The sequence below is a fragment of the Argentina silus genome (assembly GCF_951799395.1).
Source record: "Argentina silus genome assembly, chromosome: 21".
NCBI classification, from domain to species: Eukaryota; Metazoa; Chordata; class Actinopteri; order Argentiniformes; family Argentinidae; genus Argentina; species Argentina silus.
The window spans coordinates 10,747,267-10,764,766 of NC_139675.1; the positions used below are offsets into that span (position 1 = coordinate 10,747,267).

The following is a 17,500-nucleotide window of genomic DNA, read 5'->3' on the forward strand; positions in this document are numbered from 1 at the left end:
CACACACACATAGGCATGCACATATACACACAAACGCACACACACACACACACACACACACACAGGCATGTGCATATACACACAAATGCACACACACACACACACAAACACTCACACTCTCTCTATCTCTCCAAACGTCCCTGACCCGTCTCCCGGGGAAGGAGTGTGTTTGCGGTTTGACATTCCACTGACTCAGGCCTTCAGCTCCGAAATCCCTGACAGGATGGAAGAGGGAGCTCTCGAGAGCTCCGGGAAAGTCGTTGCGGAAACTCCCTGAGAGTTCCTCCCGTGAGTCAGTACAGTGTGACGCAAGGGAAGGGGGGGCGGGGGGGGGGTTCCGCAGAAATGCAGTCATTGATGGAACGTCCTGTGCTTGGCAGGTTTCCCTGTAGCCTGGGGTAGTGTGTTGCCTTCTATTACAGGCTGTCACAGCTCCACCTTCCGGAAGAACAACAACAACGCCGCCCCCGTCGCCGAGAGAGGTGCTTCACCCGGTTGTACCACGACGCAGGACTTGGCAGCCATCTTGGTCAGACGTGACACTGAATGAGGCTGTTACGTTTGGTCGTTTAAAGGGCCCTGTTTTATGTGAGAGATGTTTTTTATATGTATGAGAGGGAGGGAGAGAGTGTGTGTGTGTGTGTGCGTGAGTGTGAGCGTGAGTGAGTGTGTGTGCGAGTGTGTGTGTGTGTGTGTGTGTGTACATATGTGTGTGAGTACATGTGTGTGTGACTCACCCACAGTGAGCTGTCCAGTCAGCTGACCAAGGTCGTTCCTGGCATTCACCGTCACATTCCTGTCTGACTGCAGGATTAACGGAGTGTCCTAGAATCAGACAGGAGGAGGGAGGGAGGGAGAGAAAGAGAGAGAGAGAGAGCATTGGATTGAAAGATCAGGTCATGGTAAAGGGAGGATGGATGGACGGAAGAGAGGAAAAAGGAGAGAGAAAAGGATAGAGAAAGATAGAGAGGAGGAATTGTGTTAATCCATGTTAGCCTTTCCAAACAACATCTTAATAGTGTGTTTGAAGATTGTGAGCGTGGAGACACATAATCATGGAGTGGCAATCAAATCAACATTAACAAATCAAAGGACAGAGGAAGCACAAGACTTGACATTCAAATTGCGATTCATCAAAATAAATCTAATGTTGTCTGACCAATTAATTGCAATGGTGTTTGAAATGTGCTTTATAAATAGCCGTTGATTTGATGTGATGATGCCGGTTCATTACGCAAGAAGCTCACTCTGTTTTCACATCAACCAGGAAGTGCCAGAGCAACACATTTCTACAGCGAACCACTTTCTTCAGTACACCGTACCACTCAGTGGTGGCTATAGCCACTCATGTTGCCTGTGTGTGTGTGAGTGTGTGTGTGTGTGTGTGTGCGTGCTAGTGCTACGTGTGTGTGTATGTGGATGCGCATGTGTGCCTACGTGTGTGGGTGTGTGTGTGTCTGTGAGTTTGTGTGTGTGTGACTCGCTACAAATGGATTACTCTCATCTGTACCAAAGTAAACCAAGGACAATTTCCCCCTAGTAGAGCTTGCTGAAAACTTGGGAGATGGATTTACTCTATTTGTGTGTCAAGACCTCGAAAAACACTCTTGACATCCAGAAAGTCACCAAGGTCACATGATGTACTCACACACACGCACATGCACACACACACACACACTTTATCTCTCTCTTTCCTATTCTCTCGTGTCTGATAATCTATATCACTCCCCCTGGCCTGGTACAAAAGTATCACACAAACAGTATCAGTGTGTGTGTGTGCATGTGTGTGTGTGCGTGCTTGTATGCGTGTAAGTACATCATGTGACCTCCCTCTTTCCGTGTTTTATGGTGCCTGAAGTTCCAGGCTGTAGCCTTCTTGCTAATGGAGTGCTTTGCAACAGTCTTTGGCATGCTACACACAGTCCTGTAGAAACACTGCAGCACCGCCATTGATGAGAGAAGCCTGTGTGTGTGTGTATCTGTACGCCTACAGTATCTGTAGGGAATCAATTAACCAGGCCAGAATCAACTCACAAGGCTGAGCAGGCATTGTGAAGCATGTTTCCAAGACCTTCTGAATAAATAAATTAAACCTTCTGAATAAATAAAGTAAACCTTGTGATTAACTGTGGAGATATGCCATGCATCCTTAAACATGATGATACACAGTTATTATGATTTTTCTTTTTTCTTTTTTTACAATTGCTAATACGTCGATGTGATTTCCTCGTAATGCAATCGGGATTGTGGCGTATTCTTTGTTGTGCAGAAACGATCCCCCCGAATGTAATCATTTGGAGACTGGGTTGAAATTGCAGTGCTGCGGAGTTAGGATAGGAGAAACCTGCTCACCGAGAAGAAGAAAATCTGCTTGGAAACGTTCCATATTAGATACTATCAACAACTGTATCCACTGCACCTGCCTTCATTGAATACCTCGTATATTTCTAGAAATTTGCCAGGTCTTGCTGCTGTCGCCAGTATTTTGTTTGTAAGCGTTGATGCCAACAGCGCTTCATAAGAGAAGGCTTCATGCAGTTTGTTATTCCTTCATTTGATATGATATTCTTCATCAGGTGCAGGTGCAGAGGCACTTTAGAGAATTGGGAATGTCTTTGAATCTTTTTTTGCCTTTAATCAGCAATTCAGTAACTGGGACTAAATCGTTTGCATTATTTCTGCAGATAATATTCCCTTAGATATATACAGTATTGCCTAAAAATAATAACCCCAACAAAAGCATTTAATTGAGCAGGTGCTGCTTCTGTGCTTCTATTGAAGTTCTTTTAACTGAGGTTTGGGAGGACGCAGACCACGCCTCAACTAATTTCAGCTCCACCTCGAATCAATTAACTACAATGCATATATACTCATCTGATCTACCTGTCACCTGTATGTTTTGCTAAATCGTGCCCCACCACCTCCCCATTCTTCTCCCCTCTGCCTTCTCCCATCTCTGCAGGTTCTATTAAGGGGGGGGGGGGTCCCTTCCAGCATACTCCAAAATCCTATCTATTACAATAACATTCCTGTTCAACTCTTCTCATTAAAGATCCCTAAATGTATTCAGTTGTAGGTTTGGTCTGTTAACTTGTGAATCACTGAATAAAACAGAGAGAGAGAGAGAGAGGGAGCCGCTGCAAGTTATCACCCAGTCCGGCCTGAATCAATTGTCAGAAAATCAGGCCTGGCCCGGTACGAGCCCGTTGGATCCGGTTGGATCCCGTCGGGTGTGACCTGAAATTCAAAACTCCATTTCTGCAAAGCGTTCACAGTGGTATTGAACTAAAGGAACTTTCCTCTTCGTACAGAACTTGTGAAACTCAAGGCCGCTCTACATCCAACACGATAAAGCACAGGATGTGAGACTCAACAACAAAAAGATGAGAACAAAAGTCGTAATATTTCAGCCACTGACAGTTATAAACAAACTCTCATTGAACCGTCCCACTGTACTTAGCGTAGCATTGAATGAAACAGCACTTTTAGGTAATGGCTTAAAAGGCATCCACTCAAGACAGACAGAAAACAAAAGGTAAGGACACAAAACTGTCTTCCGCTTCACCTTGAGCTATTTTGCTTTTCTCATCTCTATTTTTATACATCCGTAAATCTCAAAGTCCCTTTGAAAAAATAAGAGGCTCAAACTTTCCTGTTCATGCACTTAAATTCGACTAGATATGGCTTCTAGAAGTTGCAGAGTCATACCTAAGTACCTGAGGTGATAACCTCAAATAGCTTATACAGATATGGGCTGTTGGTTGGTTGGAGTTCTCAGCCTTCTGTTTGTTCAGTGAAGGGCAAACGCACAGACATCGGAGAGCTCATACTTGAAGGGATTTAGATGTCTGAAGTGTGTCTCTTTAAAAGCCTGCCAGGTGCCGATACAGACCTCCCCCAGGGCCCCTTCCTTTGTTCCCTGTTAGCTCTCAATCCATCCATCCACCGTGGCGTACTCGGGATAGAAAACGCTTTTGTTGATGATGGCATCATCACACAGACACAAGTTGCAGTGTTTCTATTTTTTTTTACTCCAAGGTCAAGTTGGAACATAGAAATAGCGCTTCTAGAGCTGCCTTTCCCGGTAAACTAAAGGGATAACAAAAGTGCTTTTGTCGTGGCATTGTCACGCAGCCGCACGTTGCTGTGGTGTGGTGCGTTCACCACCGAAATACGGCGGAGAAGTTGAAAGTGAATTTATAGAACCGCTGTCGCTGCTGTGCTAAAGGACTCAAGACTTTTTCAACTTCAAACTATGACAATTAGTCTCGGAATGAGACACAGAAGGTTTGCAGTGAAAGACATACTGTGCATGCAAGCCAGCCTTAGCAATGTGAGTTATTTTTAGGTTCCTTTCCACCAATCGATAGTTGTCTCCATCACATGGCGGGGGCAGAGTTCGCCCCCGCTGTTCTGCATCTTTGCCATAACTTAGGATAATTCATTCAAATAAGTATGACTCCTTTCCTTGGCCACCACAACAGTGTCCAGTTACTTCAAGCTCAAATAACCAAGAAAAAAACCCTCCTCCTGCTTGCTAATTCAAAGTCAAGGTCGAAATGCAAAGCATCTGGACAGTGTTTGAACATTATTGTGTAGTGGTGTGTGCCACACAGAGAACACAACATGCTGATCTAGAAACAGAGGTCACCGAGGTCACGAATACGTAAGAAGCGAGCAAACCTACCAACGGTAAGACAAGTGTTTGTGTTTGTCACTGCACACACACAGACCTACATTACAAGACAGCATGGCCCCCTGCGATGTAGTGGGAGACTAGGCAGCCATTTTGTTTCAGTGAGCTGACCTTTTCGTTCCTTGGCCAGTCTGTTTGTTTTGTCAGTGTGCCACAACAAGTGGGCACTCTATGTTCTCTGCGAATCAGAACAGACCACCCATGGGTGTGAGCACAATTCAATTAATTAATCTCAGGTACAGACTACCCCCCTCTCACTCTCGTATTCCTGTCTCTCTCTCTCTTTCTCTCTCTCTCTCTCTGTTTTAAAATGAGGTGTTTATTTGGGCGTAATGAAAAAGGGTGGGGAAAGAATAACTCACAGGTGACCCAATTTTTCAGTCGATTTCCCTGAATAAATATCCCCGGTGTTCCGGCGTGAATTCAAATGAGAATTTGCGTTCGAAAAAGGTGGAGTCGCTGATCCAGTGGAACAGAGAGAGAGCATTTTTTCCCCCCTCCTTCAACACCTGCCATTCATTATCTTCACGTTCATTGTTTTCTCTCCTGTTGATGACTCAGAGCCCAAAACCCCCAAACTTTAATAAATCACACCTGCGCCGGCACTAATTTTAGAGCGAGAGGTCGCCCGACGGTAACACTGCCAAATTAATTTCGCCGCACGTAACGCTGAATGTACCGGGCCTCCTTTTTTTAATTTGTTTTTTTGGATGAAGTCTTGGCAATGGTGCGTGTGATGTGGTTTAGTAGTGTTCCCTGCACCTGATTTCAATTGATACGGTTTGGAAGAGCATGAGAGGTAAATGTGCCTTGAATGCCCCTATTCACTGGTTCCAAAGCCTTGTGTGTGTGTTCAGTTGTGTATGACTGGCCATTCTGGGTAGATGGATGAGGACCAGGGGTGGCTGGTGGAGGTAGAAATCGGAGGACGGGCTCATTTTCATGCAGGAATAGAATGAGGAATTACTCATTCCATTCAATGCATTACACACGTGCTTGATACCGTTCCTTATCCCATTCCATGCATTTGAGCCCATCCTCTGATGTCTGATACCTCCACCAGCCTCCACCGATGAGAACATCATAGGATTTAAATATTATTCAGAATAACTAAATGTACAATGCCTGAATGATACAAACATACAGACATTTTTATGCAAACATTTCTTAGGATCCATGTATTTTCCCTCATAAAAACCCAGCATTCAGCAACATGCAGCCATTTCATCTGTGATGTTGGTTCTATCTTTAAACTGCCTTGCGACGGCTCTTATATTTGGCGTTTTTGTATTCTGGCGATTACCCCCGTAGTCCCTCTAAGCTGTGTGATGATTGCCGATGTCCCTGGGTGTGATTCATGTCTGCGCACTTCCTTTGGTAGGAATCATTAAACAGTCAATAGACTCTGTTACTTTGATCATTTCTATAGACGCACGAACACATATTGGAAAAGCAGAATTTAATTAGTCAATTAATAAGCAGAGGATTGGGGTCTTATCACGCGTTCAGCCTGGCTGCTGTGTCTGTGAATAGCAATGCCAGAGGAGGTAAGTTGAGGCCCCCTCTAAAGGGAATCTCACAAGGCCAGTGTTTGAAATTGCCAGGGAACCAAATACACAGGATACCAAAAAAACAAAAACAAATGATAAATCGAATTTAAAAGTTTAAATTACCCTGGTGGTCCTCACAGACATGCCGAAGCTAGGCTTATGAGACAAAGTATTGTTACTTCCTGCGTTTATCGACGTGTTGCTTGCTTACCCTGACCCTAAAATGACTCCCCAAACTTCTCAGCCTAAAAGACCACAGTTGTGCTGTGTCCCATGTATGTTCCATGGATTTACATAGGGAATGGATTGGTATGAGAGCCGATGCCTAGACCAATCCCATGCTTTCTAAATCCACAGAGGGAAGTGCACAAGTACTTACTTCAGGGGAAGAAGGGTGGAGAAATGGGACGCAGCATAAGACACACAGCTACTCTCTCTAACACTCTTGACTGTGCTGTATTACTGTGCTGTGTCTCTACTTCCTGTATCGACATTGCCTGACATGATTTCATTGGCAGTTGCGGCAGTCGCAGTTTCCTGCTTTGATGACAGCTCTCAAGCCAGCTAACCCAATTTCGATTTCTGTTCGTCTCCAGACGAATACCCAAAATATAATTTCCGGCTGTGTGGAATAATGTGTTTGGTTTTCGCGACTCTCCAGCGGTATTTCATCAAACGACACAGAGACATTGTGTACTGTACACGGCACGCTGATATAAAGCTGGCATTTTTTTAGGAGGTTTGGGGGAACAGTGGGCCTCCAAGTGCCATCTGTCTTCTGCTAGTCAGATCTGTGGGCGATGGATATGCCCAACCCCAGCCCGCCTGGCAGCAAATAAATCTCACCGGGGAGAGGAAGACGCAGCTCGGTTCAGATAACACGAGGAACGTTTGTATTGCGAGGGGACAGTAGTGAGGATAGAAATATAAACACAATCCACTATAGCTCTCCAAGGGCTTCAGTGCAGACTTCCCTGCTCAGTCTATCTGACCTAGACTTGGGATACACACACACACACACACACACACACACACACACACACACACACACTCTCTCTATCTCTCTCTCTGTCTGACACAAAAAAACACACATACACAAACACACACACACACACACACACACACTCTCTCTCTATCTTTCTCTCTGTCTGACACAAAAAAACACACATACACAAACACACACACACACACACACACACTCTCTCTCTCTCTCTGCCTGACACAAAAAAAACAACAGACATACACACACACACGCACACAAACACACACACACACACTGTGAGAACTGTCTTATGTCATCAGCGCAACCTGGACCCTGTGTTTCACAGCACCATCTGAGATGAGATGATGCAATGATGCGAAGGCACCGGCAGAGACTTCCTCTGGTACGGCGCCTGTCATCTCCATTATACCCTTCACTCCTGCTGCTACACAATCATGTATACACCCACACACACACACACACACACACACACACACACACACACACACACACAGACATACAGTCACACACACACACACACACACACACACACACACACACACACACACAGACATACAGTCACACACACACACACACACACACACACACACTGTTTGTGCGTGTGTCTGTGTGTCTGTGTGTCCGGGCCCTTCAGAGGCATGTCTTCCTGCTAATAGATTATTGATCAAAAAGGGTCAGTTCATCTCTCAGGTCTCCAAGACTCTGGGCATGGCCAGACCCTTCCTATTCTATAGAAATAGAATGACTAGAATGGACACGGTCCCTCAGACCATTGCAATTTGGCTAGTATACACAAAAGATGGCTGACATGGCATTGTTCGATATAATTGGCATGTTAATCGTTGTTATTGGGTGTATAGAACACAAAGAGAAGCAGAGGCGGCACCATAGCAACTAAGCATCAAAGCTGCAAGCTAATATTCCCAAGTGGTACAGCAAAAATGTCCACCGGCATTGTCTCACTTCAGATAGCTCCGTCTGCACTGATTCGTCTCGTATCTCCCAAACGGTCATGGGACAGATCAAAAGAAGAAGCCCAGCTAACATGTGCTGTCATATCGTTACCTTGGTTACAATGGGTAGACTACTCGTAACTGAAACTGAAGTCAAATGTTTTCATGTTTTTCTCCAGCGGATGTCCTAGTTACAGTATATGATATAAGGTGTATATAAGGTGCAGCTGTTATTAAGTTTGGAAATGTCTACGAAAACTAGCATAGATTGTCCAGTGGAGCAACTCACTTTTCACATGGAAGGAAACGGGATCCCCGAAGCTGTGCAAACTTAATAGTTCATACAAATGATTCTAAACGTGACTTCAAACAGCAACGGATGATGTTTTGTAACATAAGTTACAGTCCCATAGAAAGCAATGGGAGGGCGCTTGAATCTCACAAATTAAGATCTATTTTAATGTGGATGCTTTCTAATTAGCTAAGAGCTGGCTAACGTGACCCGTCGCTTGTATACTGAAACCCGATTTTTACTAAATAAATCTTCTGACCAGTTTTTCACACTGTCTCCGTTTCTGGGATGATGGGGAAAGTGAAATAACGAACACTAATCAATGTTATGACCATGGGAGTTTGTAAATAATTTCGGGAGTTTGACAGCCAAATAGCTGCATGATTATGTCAGTGTTACAGCACTGCACGCTTGTTTGCTTGCCTCCAGTGACTTTACACGTAGCCCCACTGTGTAAATACAAAATGACGACTTTTCTTTCTCTCTGTCCCCCCCCCGCCCCCCCCCCTCTCTCTCTCTCTCTCTCTCCCCCCCCTCTGCTTTTGTTATGTATCTCCCTTTTTGTCAGCAGTCTCCCTCCAAAATAATTTATTTTCCCTCTATTTTTGTCCTCTCTTTCTCTTTCTGATTCTATTTCTCTGTCCTTCTCACACACTCTCCCTCTTCTTCTGTCCATCAGACCACCATCGTTCCAGGCGATATACCCTCTAAGTGAAGGACTTTGGTGGGATTTGAATCTCCTCTGCCCTGGCTCTGTCTCCATCCCATGTGCTCTCTCCCAAGCTGTTATAACACAGTAATAACACAGTAATAACACTCTGTAAACCCTCTAGTGCCACTCTCACTGACCAGATGGAATACCCTGACTTTGGAGGTGCCAGGGGTCAGGCACTCCAATCTGTCAGAGGGAGAATGGACCTTAAATGGGGTCAGAGTAGACTGTGTCTAGTTGTCTGTGTTAATGAGGCAAGGTCAGAATACCTGTCTCCATGATTCACACCAGACAGAGGTATTTGAAATACTTTCAGATACTTTGAAGTGAGCTTGATTTAGCTCTCTTGGCACAATGGATCCAATGGGATCAATTCAAAAATGCTAAGGCAGTAAAATCAACTGCACCCCCAAAGTATTTTACTTGGTATTAAGTATGTTAGATACTTTTTGACCCAGATCTGATTCACACACAAAAGGCATGAGTGTAACAAAAAAACGGCCACAAACAGATCAATATGCGATAGAATATTTGATATACATTTAGGCTATGCAAACTTGATTAAAGGTTCGGTTGTCATGGTTCCATCTGACCACCGGAGGGTGGCAGAGACCACCCAAGATACTAAATGACACTCAGGTGTTTTATATTCAGGCTTGTTAAGACTCTCCTTCAGAAAGGTGTGTTTCAGTTGACTCTTTTTAGAAGCTTAAATTGTTTGCCATGTGCTCTTGTCTCCTGAATTCGTTCCTTAGTCAAGGACTTTGATGTTCTCCCAAGTTTTCCTTTGTACCGTACTGTTGAGACTTTGTCCAGTAAAGTGTCCTGTTTTGATCCACACCATCGTTTCCTTGACCTGCCTTATCTCTGCTCCTGGGTCCTACCTCACCATGTCACACCAGTACATAACATTCAAGCTTTTAAAAGCTTCCTAATGGTTGTAATGACTAAGTTTAATAGGCAGCGATTAGGGAGTGAGATCCTTGAAATATCGTTTACGATTTAATTTACGAATGTTACGAAACTTCTCTGACAGGGGAACCAGCGGTTTCACACCTTCGGTACAGCATGAAGCCCTAACATTCATCACATCGGTGGAGGCTGGTAGAGGTAGAAATACAGTTCCTCATTCCATATTACAATGAGCCCATCTTCCGATGTCTGCATGCACCAGCCTCCCCTGGTGCCCATAATATATGTCGCTCTGTCTGAGGTTTGTTGCAGGATATCTCTCCGTTGCACTGTTTCAAAGGCATGAGAGATCTAAAGAGCCTAACCAGAACATTTCTAAAGAGGCAACCATGCTACACAGTGCATTCAGAAAGTATTCAGACCCCTTCACTTTTTCCACATTTTGTTGTGTTACAGCCTTATTTTAAAATGGATTCAATTCATTTTTTTCCTCATCAATCTTCACGCAATACCCCATAATGACAAAGTGAAAACCTGTTTTCAGAAGTGTTTGCTAATTTATTAAAAATAAAAAACTGAAATAGCACATTTACATAAGTATTCGGACCCTTTACTCAGTACTTTGTTGAAGCACCTTTGGCAGCGGTTACAGCCTCAAGTCTTCTTGGGTATGATGCTACAAGCTTGGAACACCTGTATTTGGGGAGTTTCTCCCATTCTTCTAACAATTAATCTGGATACTTTCCGAATGCGCTGTATATTCGCATCACTGCATTAATCCCATTCTCCAGTCACTCTCGACCTCAGTCACACTCTGGCCAAGCGCCCTATCCCTTTCCCTGAAGCACGCACTTGTGCACTCACCCACCCACGGCTTTGAAAATAATGTGAGACTGGCGTTCGAGATGAAGTGGAAAAGTCCCTACACCACAATCCTAGTCTTCGAAGTCCATGCGAAGAAACACATGGGTGCGTACTTCAGGGAAAAAGCATTGGTCTGCAGAATATCTCCGAGATATGTCTGTGTCTCTGAGATGCGGCCAAATGCCACGTACTGTACTGTAGCTAGCATGGATGAAGAAATCTATGGCACTTGTCTCTGTGTGTCACATGCTAGTGACTACTGAATCATTCACTTTGATACCCCCTCGGGGGCCAGATTTGCTTAATAACACTGTGATCAATTGGCGCCCAGTGAATCCTCCCTAACATGTTTTTAATTACAAGAGTGTTTCTTTCTCTCTTTTTTTTTTTTGCCCGTCCCCCATCATTTTGTTAATTTATTTCCATCCATTAAATTATGAAGCGTCAAATTCCCCTGGCGGGGGGTATGCTTGGAGCGAGTTCAAACTGAATGTTCTGATCCACTGGCAGTTGAGGAGTTGAGGGAGTTCTTGTCACGCTTTAGACTCTTGAGTCTCGTCTTTTCATTTGCATGCTTTTTGCTTCCCATTGATCTCTGGGCGATACTTTTGGGGTAAATTATTAGCTTGTGAGATCTCGCTGAAGTCCCTTTAGTAATGTTTTTAATGACGAAGAATGTTTTATAACCCGGAACATGAGAGCCCCTACCCCCATCTCTCTCTGTCTGTCTGCCTATGTATTTCAGAGTGAGATCTTCTGGGGGCTTGAAGCACAAGGAGAACATATGGAAGTAAATGGAGATGGAGTGGTTTGATTATGTTCTCGTGTCTTCTCCAGTCATTCTCCACATGAGTTCATACTTTTTGCAATACTTTCAATAATTCAATGATAAGAGGTCTATCTTCAAGTCATGAGTCATCAAAAAATAGACATGCACATTCCTAACTTATTTACCCATGCTGAGACAGCAAATGTTGATCAAATAATGGAGAAAAGCCTGCACACTGGAATCTGCTGCTTTCAGGGGCTTTATTCCACCAACAACCGTTCGGCCAAAAGGTAGCTTTGTCACGTTTTTGACGCTAATCCTATAACACTGACAGCTTTGTGCCAACATCATTATTTGTTTGTGTCTATTTAACTGTATGTCATTTCATTTCTGGCAATGAAGTCCCCTTCTGGGAACAATAAAGTTATTCTATTGTATTCTAAGAGTGTGACGCAGCTGGTATTGTTGAAAGATATGTGTGTGTGTGTGTATATATATATATATATATATATATATATATATATATATATACACACACACTCACTATTAGGAACAATATACTATTAGGTGAACACTATACTAATAGTGGGTAGGGCCTCCCTTTGTTCTAAAAACAGCCTCAATTCTTCGTGGTATTGATTCCACAAGATGTTAGAAACATTCCTTTGAGATTCTGGTCCATGATGACATGATTGCATCACGCAATTCCTGCAGATTTTTCAGGTGTACTTTCAAGCTGTGAATCTCCCGTTCTACCACATCCCAAAGGTGTTCTATTGGATTTAGATCCAGTGACTGGGAAGGCCACTGAAGAACACTGAACTCATTGTCATGTTCATGAAACCAGTTTGAGATGACTTTTGCTTTGTGACATGGTGCATTATCGTGCTGGAAGTAGCCATGAGAAGATGGGTCAATTGCGACCATGAAGGATGCACATGATCAACCACAATACTCAAATAGGCTGTGGCACTCAAGCGATGATTGCTTGGTATTAGTGTGCCAAGAAAATATTCCCCACATCAATTACACCACTTCCACCATGTGAAGGTGTACAGGTGCTCCTAATAAAGTGTTCGGTGAGTGTATATATATATATATATATATATATATATAGAGAGAGAGAGAGAGAGAAAGAGAAAGAGAAAGAGAAAGCACGAGCAAGTCCTGCTGCGAGCGACACATACACCCACGACCCTCCACCAGCCTGGATCAGTGCAACACGGGTTTGATACCATTCCTCATTGCCTTCCATGCATTCCAATGAGGCCGTCCTCCCAATTCTACCTCCGCCAGCTTCTTCTCCACTGCAGTCACCTTTAGCATTTGCCTTGGAAGCGAGGGGTGGCCCCTGTCACCAGCTGACTGCTTCAGTAAACAGTAGGGAGCGTGTCATATCATGCCATTCTCTCCGGGCTGTGGAGCACACTCTAAATGTCATTAGGTAGTGGTGAGGATGAAGCTGAGATAGAATGGCGTCAAGGCCAGGGACCAGTGTAATGTCAATTTGTGGCATTAATTAATCTAATGTCTCTTCTTAATTAATTTTGTCGAGTGAAGGCCATACGCCGGAACACCCCCCGCATACTAAAACCTGGTGGGAAGTCTTTGAAGTGGGCTGGCGTGTGTGTGCGTACGTGCGTGCGTGTGTGTTTTGTGTGTCTCTCTGTGTGTGTGTGTGTGTGTGTGTGTGTGTGTGTGTGACTTGCTAAGGACTGTGCGCAGTGTCAAAGAGATTAGGACATGAAAAAGCTTGTGTTTATTTGGCTAATGGACTCTCTGTTTGTCGCCTTGGCACTTGTAACCATGCCCATGGCTGCCATGACTTCAGCTTAGTAATGGCAGAGTGATTTGATTGGTTGTGCTTCATTTGTTCACGGTTGAATAAGGAAGTCTGTTGCCACCAGATTTCAAGTGGAATGGTCGAGCCGAGTCATTCTGAATCGAAAATATCACTCAGTGAAATAGAACAGAGAAGCATAGAAATACTGTTCCTCAGCACCAGTGCAGGGGTACTCTGAGGGGCTGTATATTCCTCGTTCCAGCATCAGCATTAAAAGACATGATTCAACCACTCGACTAATCATCACACCCTTGATTAGTTGAATCCGTTGTTAGTGCTGGGCTAGAAACCAAAATGTGCAACTCATATCATATCTACTTCACGACAGTTTAAATAACGACCCCCACTACTCACCGATAGCGACGGATAGCGTAGCTCCATCCATTACCGGAACTTTCTTCTGAGAAGATTGTGTGAAAATTGCCAAAAGCGTTATTTTACTGCACATTTGCTGCCAAAATACCGTGGTTGACGTGATGACTAGGAATATCTACGGCTGTCAAATGAAGCGTTCGCCTCATCTCTATTAGCACTTAATGTAGCCCCATCCTTTAAGATCCTAATGTAAGATCAGATCATATAATAACCTCCATGCCTCGGAGGGAGAAGATAAGACGCTACAACAAACGAATCTGCAGTCCAAATCAAAGAGACAATTGCTGTGTTACTCCCCCTCTCTCTTTCTTTCAGAGGGGAACTAGGGAACAAACCAGGGATACTTTGGCAGAGAAAGAAGCAGTGGGGGGGGGGGGTGGTTGCGGGTAGGGGGTGTTGGGGTGGCACCCGCCTTCCGGCATTCCGAGCTAGGATGGTGGAGCCGTAGCCGATTTGATCTCTCTGCAAAGATGAATTAATATTCCCTTTCATTCCCCGTCTCCTGAAGGCCACTTTGACTCTCGTTCTATCATCCCTGAAAATCCTGTTAAATGTTAATGGGGCCTATTTTTACATGGGTCGTGCCCGTGCCCCGCACCTCTTGGCCCCGGGCCCTGAATAAAACATTTACGGCCATGGTGCCATGCTTCCAGAAAGTTCTGCAAGGCCCACCTTTTTTTTCCTTTTTGTTTAACTTTTCTATACAGTAGGTGACTCCGCAATTACCGGACAACCTTTTCTGGAATCTCTTTTCTTCATATCAGAGAGAGACGTCGGAATTATCAGAATTTCCGTGACGCACTAAAGGTCGTTTGCATGCCCGTGCATGACAAGCTCACATTTCTTAAAAGTCCATTCCTCGCTGACGATATCATTGAGTCATATGTCCAAAAGATCAAACATGTCCGTACATGGTGAGAGTGTTTCATTACTCTCACACTCTTGGTTTGTATGTGAAGGAGAAGTGTTCACACTCTCCATTTTGTCTGTCTGTAATTGTCTGTCTGTAATGTGTTGACTGTGTTATACTGCGAAGCTGCTATCTTGGCAAGAGATGTAATTTATCTCAAGGGCCTTCTGGTTAGTTAATGGGGTTGGGCAGGTGGAAGGTTTTACCGGGAGCATACGGTGTACATGCTTACACTGATGTAATTCCTACCACACGGTCCACACCGTTATTTCATTGGCCATTATTGTTTTGCCTGTCAAGGGCAGAAGCTGACATTTATTAAATGAATGATAAATTTGATTAAATGGAAAAAAATAAATAATTTGAAGCTAGCAGCCATTAAACTAGTGTGAAGTAACCTGTTGACTTGTGTCATGGCAAAGGATTTGGTGTAACAAAAAACATGCAGGCATAGGCTTTGCGTTTCCCTTTGGAGTCTATTGGTGTCTGTCAACATCACAACCAAAGAGACATCAATGAAATATCATATTAGTCATATTATTATTTTTAATTTTGTATATATATATTTTTTAATTTGTTATTATTTTATTGAGACATTACCGGGTATTTTGTCGGGAAGGTATACTGATTTGAGAATTCCTGATAGCGGCATAAGCCTACTGGTTAAATAAAACATTTAAAAACGTTTAAAAACATGATAAGAGCATGACGTGGCGTTTCAGTCTTGCCATGACCTTTTTCAGACATCCATTGTAACATTCTTTATTTTTGGCATCATATATTCTCTAGTTTGAGCACAATACTTGTCACATTGGTTTGAATACCGTAACATGGATCAAATCAATTCCAGCTGTTAAAACCGACTACTCTCGTATGAGAACTCAAGCTAACCCAATTACAGCGATGGAGTTACAGTACATAACAACTTTCCACTTGTTTAAACCTGACCCAAAGACAAAATACTATATCGGAGAGAGGGAGCAATAAATCTGAAACTGACAAATGGTAAAAGTAACGGTTTTTCCTGAAGCTGCAGGCTTGTGGAAGCGGTGTAATAATTGCCTGGAGGAGGGAACTTTTGTCACATTCTACCTCGAGAGAAAAGTCCTTACCAAGCCATTCTACTGGATCTAGACTGTCACCTGGGAGCATGGTGCCGGAAGGTACGCGAGGAAGGTGGGTGGGGGGGGGGGGAGAGAAGGGAGAGAGAGAGAGAGAGAGAGAGTGGAGGGAGGGAAGGAAGGAGAGAGAAAGGGGGGAGGGAGAGGGAAAGAGGGGGGGATGAGAGAGATTGGAGGAAGAGGCAGTAATGGAGAGCAGGATAGAGAGAGAGAGAGAGAGAGAGAGAGAGAGAGAGAGAATGAATGAGAGGTGGGGAGAAGAATGAGGTGAGAGAAAGAGAGAATATATGGTTTTATTTTTTGGGGGGGTTGAAGGGATAGACTTTCATTCCCTCCCTAGGGGTACAATTAGAAGAGTGTGTGTCAGGATGGAGGCCTCAGCTCCTTCCTCACTGCATGGGGGTAGAGGATGACAACCCATCACACGCTTAAAACACGGCAAACCAACACGGAGGACCCAAGTCATCTCAAACCAGTTCACTGACAGAGAGTAGGACAGTGACATCACTGATGTTCAGTTACTGCACAGTAGATCACCAACTGAAACTTTAAAAAATGAGGCAGTCTGAGGCAACTTTAGATGATCAACATTCCCATCAAGGAAACCGAGAGATCCGATCAATCAGACTCAATGAGTCAGACTCAACTGAATCAGACTAAATGAATCAGACTCCTGATTCAACTTGATTCAGCCTTGAGGTGTTGTAAGGTCAGCGACCAAAAGCCAAAGCAATAATCCCGGTTCAATTGTCAGGCCCACCAATTAAACAGAGCTGTACAAATCTGTTTATTTGGCTGCTGCAGAAAACAAACTATTCAACCCCTTGCGGCGTATATGAAAACGTCATTATGTAAAAATGTAAATTGAGACTCTTGCGCTTCCAAAAACAGAAGCTCCATTTAGATTTATGGCTGGTGGTTGAGTTTATAATTTCTTTCTTTTTTTTGTATTCAAATCTCGCAGAGCATTTGTTTTTGCGGGGGCGGGGGAGGGAGAGGAGGGGGGGGGGGGATATTTTAGGAGCTTCTGTATTTAGCCGGATGGCATCATGTTGTCATGATGTTCTATTCTTTTCCCCTCTATTTATGAGAAGGGCGTCTTCATATGTGTGTGTGCGTGCGTACGTACGTGTGGGTGTGCGTGGGTGTGTGCGCATGTGTAACAGCAGAATTTGTTGAAGAATAAGAAGACAAAACAAAACAAAAGACAAAACAGAAGAGGAAGATCCACCTTTCTTTCTCTATCTCTCTCTCTCCCTCCCTCCCTCCCTCCCCCCCTCCCCATGCTGCGTTGGTGGGCCCCACATCTTGTTAGGTCAGCCTCCAGATCCTGTTAGTCCCAATGGCAAACATGTGATCCTGGCCAGAAACACAGAGCTTCTTCCCAGCATGGCTCTGGAGCCCTGACCCCGGGCTAACACCGCCGCGGGGCTAGCACCACTAACCAGAACACTTGGAACCACACTGCCCAGATTAGCCTAGTTCTGGCCCGACTCCTCC

At 44.1% G+C, this 17,500-nt stretch overlaps 1 protein-coding gene across 1 annotated transcript in view; it reads right to left on the reverse strand.

Annotated features, from left to right (window-relative positions):
• sgcz (sarcoglycan zeta) overlaps positions 1-17,500 on the reverse strand; it is a gene marked incomplete at its 3' end in the record, with an annotated part of 145,836 nt that overhangs the window by 34,996 nt on the left and 93,340 nt on the right. The window contains exon 4 of the mRNA XM_083692737.1: positions 738-825. Coding sequence (XP_083548863.1) covers positions 738-825 — 88 coding nt within the window. The remainder of the gene's footprint in view (positions 1-737; positions 826-17,500) is intronic.